This window comes from Oncorhynchus mykiss, chromosome 12 (assembly GCF_057628025.1).
Source record: "Oncorhynchus mykiss isolate SJ-2025 chromosome 12, ASM5762802v1, whole genome shotgun sequence".
Taxonomy (NCBI): domain Eukaryota; kingdom Metazoa; phylum Chordata; class Actinopteri; order Salmoniformes; family Salmonidae; genus Oncorhynchus; species Oncorhynchus mykiss.
The window spans coordinates 76,464,005-76,483,518 of NC_143033.1; the positions used below are offsets into that span (position 1 = coordinate 76,464,005).

At 45.4% G+C, this 19,514-nt stretch overlaps 1 protein-coding gene across 2 annotated transcripts in view; it reads left to right on the plus strand.

Moving 5' to 3' along the window:
- LOC110538277 (myoferlin) overlaps positions 1–19,514 on the plus strand; it is a 59,481-nt gene that overhangs the window by 18,758 nt on the left and 21,209 nt on the right. For both annotated transcript variants that reach the window (XM_090193360.1, XM_036938321.2), the window contains exons 9-30: positions 1,592–1,642; positions 2,042–2,072; positions 2,196–2,311; positions 4,077–4,203; positions 4,568–4,671; positions 4,791–4,859; positions 4,956–4,999; positions 5,154–5,236; positions 5,357–5,395; positions 6,346–6,470; positions 7,178–7,291; positions 7,759–7,936; positions 8,914–9,038; positions 9,144–9,253; positions 9,658–9,850; positions 10,131–10,286; positions 15,013–15,144; positions 15,288–15,451; positions 16,447–16,561; positions 17,447–17,549; positions 17,839–17,978; positions 18,464–18,628. In XM_090193360.1, the coding sequence (XP_090049486.1) occupies positions 1,592–1,642; positions 2,042–2,072; positions 2,196–2,311; positions 4,077–4,203; positions 4,568–4,671; positions 4,791–4,859; positions 4,956–4,999; positions 5,154–5,236; positions 5,357–5,395; positions 6,346–6,470; positions 7,178–7,291; positions 7,759–7,936; positions 8,914–9,038; positions 9,144–9,253; positions 9,658–9,850; positions 10,131–10,286; positions 15,013–15,144; positions 15,288–15,451; positions 16,447–16,561; positions 17,447–17,549; positions 17,839–17,978; positions 18,464–18,628 (2,484 nt within the window). The remainder of the gene's footprint in view (positions 1–1,591; positions 1,643–2,041; positions 2,073–2,195; positions 2,312–4,076; positions 4,204–4,567; positions 4,672–4,790; positions 4,860–4,955; positions 5,000–5,153; positions 5,237–5,356; positions 5,396–6,345; positions 6,471–7,177; positions 7,292–7,758; positions 7,937–8,913; positions 9,039–9,143; positions 9,254–9,657; positions 9,851–10,130; positions 10,287–15,012; positions 15,145–15,287; positions 15,452–16,446; positions 16,562–17,446; positions 17,550–17,838; positions 17,979–18,463; positions 18,629–19,514) is intronic.

Consider the following 19,514-nt stretch of genomic DNA (forward strand, 5'->3'; position numbering starts at 1 on the left):
AACTCGGAATAAACAGAGACGCTAGTTCTAGGTCCAAAGAAACAAAGAGATCTGCTGTTTGATCTGACAAGTAATCTTGATGGTTGTACAGTCATCTCAAATAAAACTGTGAAGGACCTTAACGTTACTCAGGACCCTGAACTCTTTTTTGATGAACATATCAAGAATATTTCAAGGGCAGCTTTTTTTCATCTTCGTAACATTGCATAAATCAGAAACATTTTGTCCAAAAATTATGCAGAAAAGCTCATCCATGCTTTTGTCACTTCTAGATTAAACTACTGCAGTGCTCTACTCTCCGGCTACCTGGATAAAGCACTAAATAATGTTCGGTTTGTGCTAAATTCGACTGCTAGAATCTTGACTAGACCAAAATGTGATCATATTACTCCAGTGTTAGCCTCTCTACACTGGCTTCCTATAAAGGCTAGGGCTGATTTCAAGGTTTTACTGCTAACCTACAAAGCATTATATGGGCTTGCTCCTACCTATCTCTCCTATTTGGTCCTGCCTGTACATACCTACACGTACGCTACGGTCACAAGACGCGGACCTACTTATTGTCCCTAGAATTTCTTAACAATCAGCTGGAGGCAGGGCTTTCTCCTATAGACCTCAGTTTCTATGGAAAGGTTTGCCTATCCATGTGAGAGACGCAGACTTGGTCTCGATCTTTAAGTCCTTACGGGTGCATCATGTTGCGCCAGGCTTATTTTGCAAAAATTTACTTGAGTGGGTTGAGTCACTGAAGTGATCTTCCTCTTGCTGGTCTTGTCAGACCAAGGCTCTGGGCTCATGTGGTGGAGAAAATGTTTGTGGGCTATACTTAGCCTTGTCTCAGGGTAGTAAGTTTGTGGTGTGTTGATATCCCTCTAGTGGTGTGTGGGCTGTGCTTTGTGGGGGTTATATCCTGCCCGGTTGGCCCTGTCTGGGGGTATTGTTGGACAGGTCCACAGTGTCCCCCCCCACCTTTGAATGCTCGGCTATGAAAAGCCAGCTGACATTTACGCCTGAGGTGCTGACCTGTTGCACCCTCTACAGCCAGTGTGATTATTATTGACCCTGCTGATCATCTATGAACGTTTGAACATCTTGAAGAACAATCTGACCTTAATGGCCATGTACTATTATAATCTCCACCTGACATAGCCAGAAGAGGACTGGCTACCACTCAGAGCCTGGTTCCTCTCTAGGTTTCTTCCTAGGTTCCTGCCTTTTTTGGGAGTTTTTCCTAGCCACCGTGCTTCTACAACTGCATCGCTTGCTGTTTGGCGTTTTAGGCAGGGTTTCTGTATAAGCACTTTGTGACATTTGCTGATGTAAAAAGGACTTTAGAAATACATTTGATTTGATTTTTGTTTTGATGTCATGGAAAGAGCAGGTTTTCTTAATGTTTTGAACACTCACTGTAAATCAATCATTTTAAAACTATTTGATTGTGGTAAACTATGAAGCAGTTTAGGACTAAGGGATGGATTTGTTTCAACATCACTAATCCCCCCCCCCGCCCTCTCTCTCTCTCTCTCTCTCTCTCTCTCTCTCTCTCTCTCTCTCTCTCTCTCTCTCTCTCTCTCTCTCTCTCTCTCTGCAGGTCTATGATTCCTACTCCCTCAGGGCAGACAGTCTAATGGGGGAGTTCAAGGTGACATAGACATTTAAATATCCTTACATCCTAATTTACAAAAAAGTGCATTTCATTTAGTTATTTACAGAGCAATATATCAATTACATCCAATCTATTATGTTTGCCTTTCATAACAATGACAGAAACCATTATACACACATAAATCACAGGAATCCTTTGTTCAAATATGGTATGGCTACAATGCACACTACCACAATGTATTTATACAGTATTGAATATATTACTGTAATCATCCTTCCAGGCAATAACCTCAATATCTATATTTGTTTGATATTTAATTGAGTTGTCAATTTGTATTTTTATTGAAATAAAATAAATACAAGTAAAATGGTTGAAATCTGGTTAAAATCAGTTGTGTGGTGTATCTGTAACCAGACTTTATTTTCATTTTAACAGTTGGATGTTGGGTACATATATGACGAACCTGGTAAGTTCCTCTTTACAGAAGAGTGACACGGGAAACGGAGTATTATATTGACCTTCAATTATCTTCAAAGACATCCTTTGTGTGTGTCTGTGTCTGGAATGTGTATATTCTTATGGTCAACAGCCCACGCCATAATGAGGAAGTGGCTTCTCCTGAGTGACCCTGGTGACTCTAGCTCGGGGGCCAAAGGTTACCTGAAGGTCAGCCTGGTCATCGTGGGGACAGGAGACGAGCCACCGGTACGACTGCTGTGTCACTATACTATGTCACCTCACACCTCACCTGTCTTTCTCTACATTCTCTACCATTGTACTTAATGTAACATTGATTATATAGTTTTTAAACTCAGCAAAAAAAGAAATGTCCTCTCACTGTCAACTGTGTTTATTTTCAGCAAACTTAACGTGTACATATTTGTATGGACATAACAAGATTCAACAACTGAGACATAAACTGAACAAGTTCCACAGACATGTGACAAACAGAAATGTAATAATGTGTCCCTGAACAAAGGGGGGGGGGGGGTCAAAATCAAAAGTAACAGTCAGTATCTGGTGTGGCCACCAGCTGCATTAAGTACTGCAGTGCATCTCCTCCTCATGGACTGCACCAGATTTGCCCGTTCTTATTGTGAGATGTTACCCCACTCTTCCACTAAGACACCTGCAAGTTCCCGGACATTTCTGGGGGGAATGGCCCTACCCTCACCCTCCGATCCAAACAGTTTCCAGACATGCTCAATGGGATTGAGATCCGAGCTCTTCGCTGGCCATGGCAGAAACTGACATTCCTGTCTTGCAGGAAATCACGCACAGAACGAACAGTATGGCTGGTGGCATTGTCATGCTGGGGGGTCATGTCAGGATGAGCCTGTGGGAAGGGTACCACGTGAGGGAGGAGGATGTCTTCCCTGTAACGCACAGCATTGAGATTGCCTGCAATGACAACAAGCTCAGTCCGATGATGCTGTGACACACTGCCCCAGACCATGACGGACCCTCCACCTTCAAATCGATCCCGCTCCAGAGTACAGGCCTCGATGTAACGCTCAGTCCTTCGACGATAAACTCGAATTCGACCATCATCCCTGGTGAGACAAACCGCGACTCGTCAGTGAAGAGCACTTTTTGCCTGTCTGGTCTAGCGACGGTGGGTTTGTGCCCATTGGGGATGTTGTTGCCGGGGATGTCTGGTAAGGACCTGCCTTACAACAGGCCTACAAGCCCTCAGTCCAGCCTCTCTCAGCCTATTGCGGACAGTCTGAGCACTGATGGAGGAATTGTGCGTTCCTGGTGTAACTCGGGCAGTTGTTGTTGCCATCCTGTACCTGTCCCGCAGGTGTGATGTTCGGATGTACCGATCCTGTGCAGGTGTTGTTACACGTGGTCTGCCACTGCGAGGACGATCAGCTGTAGCGCTGTCTCCCTGTAGCTCTGTCTTAGGCGTCTCACAGTATGGACATTGCAATTTATTGCCCTGGCCATATCTGCAGTCCTCATGCCTCCTTGCAGCATGCCTAAGGCACATTCACGCAGATGAGCAGGGACCATGGGCATCCTTCTTTTTGTGTTTTTCAGAGTCAGTAGAAAGGCCTCTTTGGTGTCCTAAGTTTTCATAATTGTGATTTTAATTGCCTACCATCTGTAAGCTGTTAGTGTCTTAACGACTGTTCCACAGCATGTTGTTAATTGTTTATGGTTCATTGAACAATCATGGGGAACAGTGTTTAAACCCTTTACAATGAATATCTGTGAAGTTATTTTGATTTTTATGAATTATCTTTGAAAGACAGGGTCCTGAAAAAGGGTTGAGTTTAGTAGAATGTGCATACAATATCAGTATGTTATACAACTACATAGAACACACCATATTTCTCTCCTCTCCTCTCCTCTCCTCTCCTCTCCTCTCCTCTCCTCTCCTCTCCTCTCCTCTCCTCTCCTCTCCTATCCTCTCCTATCCTCTCCTATCCTCTCCTATCCTCTCCCTCCTCTCCTGTGTGTTCAGACTGAGAAGAGAGAGCGGAACGAGGAGCAAGATGACATAGAGAGTAATCTGTTGGTGCCGGCTGGGGTAACACTCAGATTGGTCACCCTCAACCTGAAGGTGTACCGTGCAGAGGACATGCCTCAGAGTACGTGTATATTCCTTCTTTCTCCATCTTCCACCCTTCTTCCTCCATCAGCAGAAAAGTATAATTTAGTCCAGTCCAAAAACAGCCCATTTCCTTATCCCAAAACCTCTTGTTTCTTCCACCTACCACTTTCCCCTTACCCCCTACCCCATTGGGTATGCATATTTCTAGGTAAAGGAAACGTGTAAGCAATATGGCAGACGTTAGTATGAACAGCCAACACCATATTGATTGCACGTATCTGCAAACACCAAGTGATTAATCCAACATTGTTATCAGTGGGCCTATTCTTTCAAAACGTTGATTTAACATCTGTTATTTTTCATGTTGGGTTATGTTAATATCCATTCATTCCACCTTACAGTGGATGATGCGTTTGTACAGACTGTGAAACAAGTATTTGGAGGGGAAGGCGATAAGAAAAACTTAGTTGATCCATTTCTGGAGGTCAGCTTCGCTGGGAAGAAGGTAAAGCTAAGACTCAGAACTCCTAGAATGCAAGAGAAAGACAAAATGCAAGTCATTAGGCAAACATTTTCAGATCTTTGGTTTGATGTTTCTTAATGATGACATTGTTTTGGTTTCAGCTGTGCACCAAAATCATCGAGAAAAATGCCAATCCTGAGTGGAACCAGCTGATCAACCTTCAGGTCAAGGTGTGAACTAGCTCTCTCGTATTACATGTAGTAACACAAATGGATGAAATTAAGGGAAGCCAGACAAACACAACATGCTCTCATTTCCCTCTTTAGTTCCCATCCATGTGTGAAAGCATCAAGTTGACTGTATTTGACTGGTAAGACTTTTTCAAACAAGTGTTATAACGGTTTACTGTTTATTACACTATCCACATTCATGTATACCGTCACTTTTAAATGCTGCTACTTTGAGTTTAAAGACATGGATACCGTAGGAGCGTTTATTAACAATGTATTGCACTTTTCCCACAGGGATCGTCTGACCAGGAATGATGTGATAGGAACCACATTTCTAAACCTGACCAAAATAGCCTCATCTGGTGGTGAGATTGAAGGTATGGTATCGCTCTTTCTCACTCTCACACTCTTTGTGTGTGTGTGTGTGTGTGTGTGTGTGTGTGTGTGTGTGTGTGTGTTCCCTGTCTCATCCACATTGCATCTGTCCCTTCAAACAGATACACAGGCAGAAAATTGCACCAATCTGTCATCTGAAGGTAAAGAACCATCATCTTTTTGTATGAGGCCTCCCTATAGGGTGGCAGGTAGCCTAGCGGTTCGAGTCTTGGGCCGGAAACTGAAAGGTCCCTTGTTGAATACCCGAGCCGACCATGTGCCATTGAGCAAGGCACGTAATCCTAATTTGCTCCAGGAGTGCCTTACTACTATGGCTGACCCTATAAAGCAACACATTTCACTGCACCTCTCTGGTGTGTGACAATCAAACATTTTATTTGTATTGCTTTTGTCAAACGGGCAGCATTTGCGAATACTAAAGTTTGACTACAGATGTAGCATAGGCACCAGACCACGTTGTATTACCATGTAAAAAAAAACACAGAAAAACGTGGGGAAATAATAAAAAAACAGATACCCTCTCCAGACCATCAGATTGTTAAATAGTCACCCTTAGCCGGCCTCTGCCCAGTAGCCTGCCCTGTACTTAGTCACTGTTTCTAGCCCGGCTACCACCCTGTACTCTAGCCTGTACCTTAGAGCCTGCTGGCCCACTGTATGTACATAGTCATTGAACACAGGTCACTTGAACACTGTCTTACCCACTTCATATGTATATACTGTATTCTAGTCAAGGCTCATCCTGTATAACTACTGCTGTACACACGTTGTCTATTCATATACTGTCCGTACCGTCTATACACACCATTATATACATACATACAGTGTATACAGTATATTTCTATTCCAGACTCATTCTGATATTTCTACGTTTCTTTCTTTAAACTGTTTTGTATTTGTCTGTATTGTTTTGTATTGTTAGATATTACTGTACTGTCAGAGCTTGAAACATAAGCATTTCACTACTTCTTCGATAACCTCTGCAAAATATGTACACACGACCAATAACATTTGATTTGTTTTGTTGAGTCTCGTCGTTTGAGTCTCGCCTCAAACCATTTCACAAAGAGAACCTGCCTTTTTATTTCAGTGAGCAGTGGGGAGGCAGAGGTGGGTTTCCTCCCAGCGTTTGGGCCTTGCTACCTAAACCTGTATGGTAGTCCCAGGGAGTTCACTGGCCTCCCAGACCCGTACGAGGAACTCAACTCTGGCAAGGTAAGACCATCCCTGGGGTTGAGGACAAGTGCTTCAGCTCTGGCAGGATGTTTTGTTATTTCTTATTGTAAATATTTGCATATCTCACATGCACATCTCTCTCACAGGAACATGTAATTATTAAGATTCAGAATTTAAATTGTTGTAGAAAATTTTCTCTTGTAGTCAAGAAAACTTTTAAGCATTCCCCCGGGGTTTATTCAATAGTAACATGTGCAGGGGAGACATTTTCTGGACGTAGCCAGCATTGCTCTCTCTTAGACAAAAATACATTTTAGCTTATATAGGCAAGGAACATCTGGTTTAGATCAGTATTCTATTTTCTGCTGAGTTTCTTGGCAAACTTATCTATTCTATAAAACATAAAAACATACAGGTATCCCCCCCTCTTCAATGTATAACACGTGGGATTGCCACGTTTCATACTCCCCTTCCTCAAATCCAGATTGTCCGGTTCTAGTTCAACTTGGATAATAGCTTTAAAGCACAAGTTGTCTAACACAATTGTCATTAAGCTGAATTTTCCTTCTCAATTTTTTTTTTCTCAAGTAATTTCCTGTGTTGATAAGAACATCTTGTGTAGCAACACAATTACAGTATCACTGTGTTGTTTTGTCTGTCTGTCTGTCTGTCTGTCTGTCTGTCTGTCTGTCTGTCTGTCTGTCTGTCTGTCTGTCTGTCTGTCTGTCTGTCTGTCTACCAACCAGGGTGAAGGGGTGGCCTACAGGGGCAGAGTCCTCATCGAGCTCTCCACTCAACTGGATGGCAAAGCTGACAGGAAGCTGGACAACATCTCCAGTGATGACATCCTGATGGCCCAGGTACACAGAGAGGGTGGGATCCTGTCATAGCTGGGATATTGTTGTTTCATGTATAAATAAAGGTCTGAAACAGGGATGGTGTCAATTCCAATTGAAGGCAGTCAAATCAAGAAGTAATTTGAAATTCCAGTTCAATCATTTCAAAAAGGGCATATATTTTCCATGACTTCTCAAAAAACTGTAAGGTAGAAGCTATTTACTTCAAAAGTAATTCAAATTACTTCCGGAATTGACTTCCTTCAATTCGAATTGACCCCAACCCTGGTACGAAACTTGTAAAACGTAGAGAAGAACTGATGAGAAATGGATACAGAGAAAGCTAGAAGGGAAAAGTTTACCCTCCATCCAGATTTCTTGTGTGTAAACCAGTGTTTCCAAATCCAATTTTGTTTTAGTCCCGCAATTACACACCTTTAATGAATGTACAATGGAATAAAGCACCCCTGACCTCTTGTTTGTGCTTTCAGAAGTACCAGCGGAGAAGGAAGTTCTCGCTGTGTGCTGTGTTCCACAGCTCCTGCATGCTCCAGGAGCCCGGTGAGCCAATCCAGTTCGAGGTCAGCATTGGCAACTACGGCAATAAGCTGGACTCCACCTGCATGCCACTGGCATCCACAACCCAATACAGCTGTGCTGTGTTTGACGGTGAGAAAACCTAGACTACACACCAGTGTTCTTCAGTCCTGATAGGTACCCTCCTGGTGTGCTAGCTATTGTTCCAGCCCAGTGCCAACACATTAGACCTTGATTAGACCTGATATCTGAATGTTTACAAAATAAAGCTTTTTTTAGCACCCATGCTCCGAGAGCATGTGTTTGTTTATCTATCAATTCTAAAGGCACAAGGCAGACCAACTATACACAGTCATGCATATGAAAACAGGAAAACATACAGTGCCTTCGGAAGGTATTGAAACCCTTTGACTTTTTCCACGTTTTGTTACGTTACAGCCTTATTCTAAAATGGATGAAATAAAGCAAATTCCTCAGCAATCTAGAAACAGTACCCCATAATGACAAAGCGAAAACAGTTTTTCAGAAAATGTTTGCTAATTTATTAAAAAGAAAAAAACGGAAATATCACATTTACATAAGTATTCAGACCCTTTACTCAGTACTTTGTTGAAGCACCTTTGTCAGCGACTACAGCCTTGTGTCTTCTTGGGTAGGACGCTACAAGGTTGGCTTAGCTGGGGAGTTTCTCCCAATTTTCTCTGCAGATCCTCTCAAACTCTGTCAGGTTGGATGGGGAGCGTTGCTGCACAGCTATTTTCAGGGCTCTCCAGAGATGTTCAATCGAGTTCAAGTCGTGCTCTGGCTGGGGCACTCAAGGACATTCAGAAACTTGTTTTTGCTTTGTCATTATGGGGTCTTGTGTGTAGATTGATGAGGGGGAAAAAAACAATTTAATCAATGTTAGAATAAGGCTGTAACCCAACAAAATGTGGGAAAAGTATAAAGGGGTCTGAATACTTTCCGAATACTTCTCATTCCTATCAAAAGTGCATTGCTGTTCCCAGTGCAGTAGAGACATCCCCATACAGCAGGACTAAATTGTCAAGTTGTGCAGGTACCACTCTACTGCTTGACCTGGATATGACTTAGTTCTGTTTCTCCTGTAGGTAACCACTACTATTACCTGCCCTGGGCTGGCACCAAACCTGTTGTCATCCTCACATCCTTCTGGGAAGACATTAGCCACCGATTGGATTCAGTCAACATCATCCTCTACATCGCAGACAGACTGGTGAGAAACACTTCCAACAAATCGACCAATCAAATAATAAATCAACCAAACATGGGATAATTCTCAGTTGTTGCAACTTTATTATTTTGTTGTCATTTCTTCCAGGAATCCAACCTCACTTCTTTGAGAACTGCCATCCTTGCCAAAGCCTCAGAGGCGCGCTTGGCTGAGATCTGGCTCAAACTCATCAACCACATGATTGAGGATCTGAGCAAGTAAGACATTCATCGATCATATCTCAGCTTATGATAGTTTCTTGCTAGGTTCTGTCTAACTTATCCTAGCTTCATGCTAGATTCAGATCGCTTCATGATATGTTTTGATAACTTAATGCTTGGTTGTGATAATTTCATGCTAGGTTCAGGGAGCTTTGTGCTTGGTTGTGATAGCTTCACCCTAGCTTCACATTCTTTAGTTAATGTGAGGTTGTAATAGTGTCATGCTAGGTTCTGATAGCTTCGTGATACGTTTTGATAGTTGAACCCTAGCTTCTGATAGCGTTATGCTAGGTTTTGATTGCTTAATGCTAGGTTCTTATAGCGTCATATAGGTTCTTCTAGCTTTAAAGCTTCTGATAGCTTCAGTATAGTTTCTGTAGCCTCATGCTAGCTTCTGATAGCTTTCAGGTACCAGAGCTTGAGGGCAGATCCAACCTGACGGCTCTGGACGTCCAGATTAAGAAGCTGCGTGATTCGGCGGTGGCCAGCATCAGGGAGATGGCCAAACGCTTGAAGGAGGAGGCCACCGACGTTATTGCCACTCTGACAGACATCGAGGACTGGTTGGAGAGACTGAAACAGCTTGCAGAAGAGGTCAGGAGCAACAAGACATTGACATTCTCACAACATTCAGGGTTCAATAGCACATTGATTATTGGAATGTCTTTAAAGTAAGGGCGTGCCCTTATTTTGAGGGTGCCATGACTTGTTATGGGAGGTTCAAGCCCACTCAATTTGAACCCTGAGCACACGTACCAGCCTGTGAATTGAATTGTCTCTCTCTCTCTCTCTCTCTACTACAATAAACGGAAAACTCTCTCTGCCCATCTCTTAATAATCTCTCTTTCATACCTGTGTTTCGCTCTTCCCTCAGCCCCAGAACAGTATGCCTGACGTGGTGATCTGGATGCTGCGTGGAGAGAGGAGGGTGGCGTACGCCCGTCTCCCAGCCAATCAGATCCTCTACTCTACCTACATTGAGCAGGCCTGTGGGAAATACTGTGGCAGGACACAGACCATCTTCATGCAGGTACTAGGATGGAGAACAGACTGATACTAGTGATAATAGTAGTAGCAGTAGTAGTAGTAGTAAGTGTAGCAGTATGATAATGGTAGGCAAATTCTACGGCAGGACCCATACTATCTTAATGCAGGTAATATGATGGAGAACAGAGACTACTGATCATGCTACTACTATTATCACTAGTATTAGTAATATTAGTAGTACTTGTTGTAGTAGTAGTAGTAGTAGTGGTATAATTAATCAATAAGGCCCGAGGGGGTGTGGTATATGGCCAATATACCATGGCTAAGGCTGTATCCAGGCACTCCGTGTTGCGTCATGCGTAAGAACAGCCCTTAGCTGTTGTATATTGGCCATAAACCACACCCTCTCAGGTCTTATTGCTTAAGTATTTGTAACAGTTTAACTTCCGTCCCCTCGCCCATTCCCGGGCTCGAACCAGGGACCCTCTGCACACATAGACAACTGACACCCACGAAGCATCATTACCCATCGCTCCACAAAAGCCGCGGCCCTTGCAGAGCAAGGGGAACAACTACTTAAGGTCTCAAGGCGAGAGACATCACCGATTTAAACGCTATTAGCGTGCACCACCGCTAACTAGCTATCCATTTCACATCGGTTACAGGTGTCACGGGAGCTGAAACCAGCCCGTAAGTGATTTTTTTTAACCCCCACCCCCACTCAACGGTTTTTATGAAAACAAATATATATAAATAAATAAATTATTGTTTTATTATTTTTATTTTTTTTGCAGTAAAAAAATAATTAATTTAGGTATTCTGTACCCAAGTATTCACACAAATAAAAAAAGTGACGAGATCATGTCTCAATGTAATCAAGGTATGAAAGTATTATTTTCAAATACAATCTCTTTTTGGAATTAGTTGTGGTCAATTTGCAGTGTACAAATTATTCTAATTATGTTCCAGCTCCCGACCATCCGATCTGACAAAAATCAGCCCGCTGCTGAATCTAATTGCCTGGTATAGTGGTATGATAATAGTACAGGAATACTGCAGCAGGACTAAGACAGTCTTCATGCAGTTATTACTAAGGTGTACAGAGACTTAAAACTGATGCCACAGACATTGTTAGTGGATATTGAAGCGAAACTGGTTGAAATGACGTCATTATAATCAGAAACTGATGTCCTTTCAACTAGTTTTTCTCACGACCAGGAACAAACACGTTCCTCTACTACATAACCGAAGGTCACAATAATTAATCCAGCACAAAGAAACAGGCATGCCGGCTGTCTAATAAAGCCCAACTAATGATTCACTAACAGGTGCTAACAATAAACATACAAGGAGGGGGAGGAAAGACAATCAGTGGCAGCTAATAGGCCGGCGACGACGACCGCCGAGCGCCACCCGACCGGGAAGGGGAGCCACCCTCGGTCGGACTTGTGACAGTACCGGCCTCGAGGTCGACCCGGAGGACGAGGTGCAGGGCGATCCGGATGGAGGCGATGGAAATCCCTCAACATTGATGGATCCAAGATGTCCCCCACCGGTACCCAGCACCTCTCCTCCGGACCGTACCCCTCCCAGTCCACGAAGTACTGCAGGCCCCTCACCCCTCGATGTCCAGAGGGGGGGAGGGACCTCCGGCACCTCACTGTCCTGCAGGGGACCAGCTACAACCGGCCTGAGGAGAGACACATGAAACGAGGGGTTATTACGATAATAGGAAGGGAGTTGTAATCGATAACACACCTCGTTTATTCTCCTCAGGACTTTAAAGGGCCCTACACACTGCGGACCCAGCTTCCGGCAGGGCAAGCGGAGGGGCAGGTTTTGGGTCGAGAGCCAGACCCTGTCCCCCGGTACAAACACGGGGGCCTCACTGCGGTGGCGGTCAGCACTCCTCTTCTGCCGTCCACTCGCTTGTCGGAGAGATTCCTGGACGGCCCTCCAGGTCTCCTTGGAGCGCTGTACCCATTCCTCCACCGCAGGAGCTTCGGTCTTGCTCGAATGCCATGGTGCCAGGACCGGCTGGTACCCCAACACACACTGAAAAGGGGACACGTTAGTAGAGGAGTGGCGTAGTGAATTCTGGGCCATTTCAGCCCAGGGAATGTATCGTGCCAACTCCCCTGGTCGATCCTGGCAATACGACCGCAGAAACCTACCCACCTCCTGGTTCACTCTCTCCACCTGCCCATTACTCTCGGGGTGATAACCGGAGGTCAGGCTGACAGAGACCCCCAAATGTTCCATGAATTCCCTCCATACTCTGGACGTGAATTGGGGGCCCCGATCAGAAACTATGTTCTCCGGCACCCCGTAGTGCCGAAAGACGTGGGTGAATAATGCCTCCGCAGTCTGTAGGGCTGTAGGGATACCAGGCAACGGGAGGAGATGGCAGGACTTAGAGAACCGATCCACAATCACCAGAACCGTGGTGTTCCCCTGAGACGGGGGAAGATCGGTCAGGAAATCTACGGATAGATGTGACCATGGCCGTTGTGGAACGGGGAGGGGTTGTAACTTCCCTCTAGGAAGGTGCCTAGGAGCCTTACTCTGGGCGCACACCGAACAGGAGGAGACATAAACCTTAACGTCCCTAGCCAAGGTAGGCCACCAATACCTCCCACGAAGGCTCCCCACTGTCCTCGTCACCCCAGGATGACCCGAGGAGGGTAGGACGTGAGCCCACCGAATCAGTTGGTCCCGAACACCAAGCGGCACGTACTTTCGCCCCGCCGGACACTGAGGAGGCGCGGGTTCAGCCCGTAACGCCCGCTCGATGTCCGAGTCCACCTCCCATACCACTGGTGCTACCAGCCTTGAGGCGGGAAGGATGGGAGTAGGTTCGGTGGACCTATCCTTCGTGTCGTAAAGGCGGGACAGTGCGTCAGCCTTTACGTTCTGGGAGCCCGGTCTATAAGACAATGTAAACCGGAACCGGGTGAAGAACATGGCCCACCTTGCCTGACGTGGGTTCAGTCTCCTAGCTGCCCGAATATACTCCAGATTCTGGTGGTCGGTCCAGATGAGAAAGGGGTGCTTAGCCCCCTCAAGCCAGTGTCTCCACACCTTCAGAGCTCTGACCACCGCTAGCAACTCCCAGTCCCCCACATCATAGTTACGCTCCGCTGGGCTGAGCTTCCTTGAGAAGAAAGCGCAGGGGCGGAGTTTTGGTGGCGTACCCGAGCGCTGTGATAGCACGGCACCCACCCCAGCCTCGGAGGCGTCCACCTCCACTATGAATGCTAGAGAGGGGTCCGGATGCGCCAACACGGGTGCATCCGTGAACAGCGCCTTCAACCTGTTGAAAGGTTGAAGGCGCTGTTCACGGATCACCACCCCCGAGGTGGAAATGCGATAACCCAGGAAGGAGACGGCTCGTTTAGAGAACACGCATTTCTCAGCCTTGACGTATAGGTCATGCTCCAGCAGTCTACCAAGCACCTTGCGTACCAGAGACACATGCGCGGTGTGAGTGGCCGAGTAGATCAGAATGTCATCAATATAAAAAAACACTCCCTGCCCGCACAGGTCCCTGAGAATCTTGTCTACAAAGGATTGAAAAACGTCTAGAGCATTCTTTAACCCATACGGCATGACGAGGTACTCATAGTGGCCCGATGTGGTACTAAATGTGGTTAACCACTCATCTCCCGTCCAAATACGCAACAGACTATATGCGCTCCTGAGATCCAGTTTTGTGAAGAAGTCCGTGAAATGATTCCACCGCCGTAGCGATGAGAGGTAGTGGGTAACTATACCCCACTGTGATGGCGTTTAGACCTCTATAATCAATACACGGACGCAAATCTCCCTCCTTTTTCTTCACAAAAAAGAAACTCGAGGAGACGGGTGAGATGGAGGGCCGAATGTACCCCTGTCCCAGCGACTCCTTGACATATGTCTCCATCGCCAACGTCTCCTCCTGGGACAATGGGTAAACGTGACTCTTGGGAAGCGCAGCGTTTACCTGGAGATCTATCGTACAATCCCTTCCCGGTCGATAAGGTGGTAATTTAGTCGCTTTCACTTTACTGAAAGCGATTGCCAAATCGGCATACTCTTGGGGAATGCACACCGTGGAACCCTGGTCTGGACTTTCCACCGACGTGGCACCGATGAAAACTCCCAAACACCTTCCAGAACACTCCTCTGACCACCCCTGGAGAACCCCCTGTCTCCACGAAATTTTAGGATTGTGCCGGGCCAGCGAGGGAATTCCTAGCACCACTGGAACGCAGGCGAATCAATAATATAAAGACGGATACGCTCCCTATGATTCCCCTGCGTCACCATGTCCAGTGGAACCGTGGTCTCCCTGACCATCCCTGACCCTAATGGCCGGCTATCTAGGGAGTGCACAGGAAAAGGAGAATCTATCGGCACCAGCGGAACCCCTAACTTAAGGGTCCGCAATCCATAAGGTTCCCAGCTGCACCTGAATCGACTAGCGCCCTATGCTGGGAAGAGGGCGACCGCCGAGCGACACCCGACCGGGAATTGGAGCCACCCTCGGTCGGACTCGTGACACATAGGTGATGTACAGTAGGGTTGGACGATACACCGTATATACCAAATACCAGTGTATTTCGAAATAACCCAGGTAGGATTTTCAATATATAATTTCAATATATCATTTAAACACTAGCCGGTTAGCTAAAGGTAGCTAATGCCGATTAGTGCTAGATATGAAAATCGGTGTACCGCTCAACCCCGATGTATAGTATTTAGTTTTGTTGTTTGTTTGTTTCGGCCAGTACCCCATGGACAAAAACAAAGGCGTGAAGATCCCTGTCCAGCTCCGTGTCAACATGTGGCTGGGCCTGTCTGCCCACGAGAAGAAGTTCAACAGCTTCTCAGAGGGAACCTTCAGTGTGTTCGCAGAAATGGTATTGTTATTGTTATTCACATGGGTTTTGTGGCAATGCTTTGTTTTACAGTACTAAAGTTGGTATTTTTGGCTGGTCTTTACTATGCTGATGAATTTCTTTTCCTTCACCTCCTCGTTCTCGCTCTCCCTCTTCACCCTCAGTATGAGAACCAGGCCCTGGTGTTTGGGAAATGGGGCACCACAGGGTTGGTGTGCCGGCATAAGTTCTCTGACGTGACTGGGAAGGTGAAGCTGAAACAGGAGCGATTCATGCCCCCCAGGGCGTGGGAGTGGGAAGGCGAGTGGTTCGTCGACCCCGAGAGAGGGTGAGAGTGACCTGTTGGCATGCTTAAACACACACACAACCACATGTACGATGTGCGCGCACACACACACACACACACTCATACTCACTCATACACGCATACTTATACTCATATCCACACACACTCACACAAGCTCACTCAGACACACACACACACACACACACAGAAGTTTGTGGACCCTGATAGATGGTGAGCAGGAGATCTCTAGCGCTATAAATAATTTAATTTAAGTAGAAACTTCCTGTTTTCATTGTTTGTTTTCAGTAGTTTACATTTCAGTTGGACTAGCCCACCCACACGAATCTAGCTTGGTCTGGCATTGTCTGTGGTTGTGGTTAGGGAATCATCCTCTTTCCGTCTCTGTTGATGTGCAGAGAGTCATAGTACTGAGTATAGTACTCAGTACCCAATAGTCCCATTTCCACCTCATCCACTCCACCTAAGTCCTCATTGTTTGCCTCTGAGTCAGGAGTGCACAACACCAGCCCCCTCATAGTACTCCTATAGAAACACTTCCCCAGACAGTTACCTCAATGATTTGGTTGATTTGACCTTTCCCCAGACAGTTACCTCATTGATTTGACCTTTTTCAAGACATTTCTTCAGTGGTTCAATCCTACCTTCTTTCCACTAGAGGTGAGCATTCCTCGTCTAAGCTCCAGCTGCCAGTACTCGATAGGTTAGTGGGATCAAGCCCGCTATTTGTGATGTGTATGTCTGTGTTTGGTTTTTACCAACCTTGTGGGGACCAGAAGTCCTCACAGGGATAGTAAAACCAGGAACATTTTGACAAGTGGGGATATTTCGCCGGTCCCCACAAGGAAAAAGGCTATTTTAGGCTTATGGGTTAGGTTTACGGTTAGGGTTACAATTAGGGTTAGGTTTAGGAGTTAGGGTTAGGGTTAGGGGTTAAGGAAAATAGGATTTTGAATGGCAATCAATTGTTTGGTCCACACAAGGATTGTCAAACAAACGTGTGTGTCTGTGTTATTCAGCCTGCTAACAGAAGCAGACGCGGGGCACACAGAGTTCACAGACGAAGTCTACCAGAACGAGACACGTTTCATTGGCGGGGAGTGGAAGGCTGCTGCCGACCCCTTCACAGATGTGGTGAGACAGAGCAACACACACAGATACACACACTATTGCTAGAGACAACCCTGTCGCCTGTACTCAGACCCCTCTATCTACAAGAGGGAAGAGGGAAAAAATATGTAACACTGAGAAGTTAAGCTGACCCCTCAGTGTCACATTAATTCTCCCTTTAGGAGAATTAATGAATTTTCTTACGAAAAGAGGCCAACGAAACTGAAGCCATTTAGTCTGTTTCTTATGCAATTTGATCTACTAGACTAAATAGCAACAGGTGCTCTTCCATGGATTCATTTTATGCACATATCACTCACTGTCTTGTTTTAAGTCATGTTTCCCTTGTCAAGAGAGCTGCATATAGCCTGAGTACCATTCCACTTTTTGTCTCTCCTTGACATGCCAAGAATTGTAGCTAAAAATAAAATACAAGTTGTTTCTTAATAACAGTATTTATAGTTGTTCTTAAAATTCTGGATATTGAACGTTGAAATTGCCAAATGTCCAGACTGTTTGGCATATGACACCGAGTACTAGGAATGAAAACAGGTCTGGATTTCAGGCTAAGCTGCGTAGCCTTGATGTTTTCAAACTGTGATGCCTATTGTTTTGATGTCGGGGAGTTTACACAGACAGCTGGCTACCTTTTACCACAATCGTGCTTGCTTCAATGAATCCCATATATAGAGAGGCTTACTTAAATACTTGATAGGAGACTAGAAACCAATGTGAATCAATCCCTCCCACACAGAATACCCAGAGGAGAAAATAGAGTGCTACTTCCCTACTTTTATAAACAGTGCGTCTCTGTATTGTTTTGATGTTGTAATGTGGTGTCATTGTCACATGTTGATATACAGCCACTGTGTAATGTTGGAAGTGACTGACTGTGACTGTTCTGTGTAGAATGGGCAGAAGAGCCAGAGTCCAGGGGAGATAGAGTGTCCTGCTGGCTGGAAGTGGGAGGATGACTGGAGCTTCGACAGCAACAGGGCTGTGGATGAGAAAGGTAAAGAAGCAGTGGAATTATCCTCCTTCATAACCCAGATGATACTACACTGGAATTGATTTTATAATACACTGGTGTATACTTGTTTCAATCAAACAATCAATATTGTTTAAGGATTGCATTATCATATGTAGAACAATATGGCACTGTATTGTATACAATTTAATTGATACACCTCTTCTGTACTGTATTTTGACTTTACCTATTATAACCAATATGATACTACAGTATAAAGCTGAATGTCCTCTGACTCTGTATACCGTTTGTCACTGTGTGTGTTGTATACCAGGTTGGGAGTATGGCGTCACCATTCCCCCCGATGACAAGCCCAAGTCCTGGGGAGCAGCAGAGAAGATGTACCACATCCACCGCAGGAAGAGACTCTTACGGCCACGCAGGAAAATAACAGACACTAAAGCAGCACCTGAGGTGAGCGGAGGAGGAAGAAGAGAAGCGGAGGGAGGAGGAGAAGGAGGAGGGGGAGGGAGAAGGAAGAAGAGGAGTTGAAGGAAGAGGAGGAGGAGGGGAAGGAGGAGAAGGAGAAGGAAGATGAGGAGGTAAGGGAGGAAGAGGAAGGTACGAGAAGGAAGAGGAAAAGGAGGAAGAGGAGAAGAAAGAGGAAGGGGAAGAAGGGAAAGGAGGATGGAGGAGAAGGAAGAGGTTATAGAAGAGATAGAGGAGGGGAAGGATGAAGAGAAGGAAGAGGAACAGGAGGAAGAGTAAGGAGAAGGGGAAGGAGGAGGAGAAGAAGGGAAAGGAGGATGAAGGAGAAGGAAGAGGTTATAGAAGAAGAGAGGAGGAAAATGTTTAGTGTGCAGGGTAGAGTGGAAGCATGTGTGTGTCTGTATGTCAATTTCAAGTGCTAAAGTTCTAGTTCTTACACACTGCCCACTGCCTCTCTGTTGACTCTACAGAGGCGGGATCCCGGCGAAGGCTGGGAATACTCGTCCTTGATTGGCTGGAAGTTCCACAGGAATGAGCGTTCGTCTGACACATTCCGCCGTCGCCGCTGGAGACGCAAGATGGCTCCGTCAGACGGGATAGGAGCATCAGCCATCTTCAGACTGGAGGGGGCGCTGGTTAGTAACTTCTTCTGAGTTCAAAAACAATTGACTACACAGGAAGGCTAGACTTAAAGTAGACTCTCAAGTCACACATCAAAGTACATCAAAAGTGCTTCATTTTACAAATGTTGTTTTTTCACGGGCAGAAGATTGACTATCAATCATCAATTTTATAATTGTTGCTCTCTCAGCTGTGAGACTGGGTTGTGGAGACAAATATAGTACTACTTTAGTTACAAAGTGTTAGGTTCTAGATTTAAAAAAAACTCACAGACGCTTATTAAAGCTAATCTTTTCACCCACTGGGTCATACAGCTGCGTAAGACAGGGAACATATTCACACAAGCACTGGTATTTAACCATTTCTACTGTGCTGAGCCCCTCGTTACACATTGGAACAGCCAATCTGTTGCTTTCTAGAAGATGAGTCATTTATATTCTTCCTCACTTCATCTAACCTGACCTCTGCCCAAATTGCTCACACCTCCCCAACTCACGGCTGCCATGTTGACTTGTACCAGACTGTGTTTCTTCTCCTACCATAGGATCCCTGATGGCTAAGAACAACATATCCTGACAGAATGTAAACATTATACATTCCCTCTCTCCCTCAGTGACATGAATATGTGTATTTCATATCTAAAAGTCAGAACCCATCAAAAGGCTTTGGGAAACCCAGTCCATGATAATAAAATGGAATTTGGCCAAATGCCTTTTAGTGTGTTATCTTGATTATAATATCCTCTCATTATTCTCCTCCATCTGCTCCTTCCTGCCCAGTGATCCTTGTTGGCAACGCACTCAAAAGGCATAGATTAGACCAAGAGTTGACTCATGCCCTATTTATTTATTCACGGTGGTGTGCTATTTGTGCTGCTGTACCATCATGGGCCCTATCCCG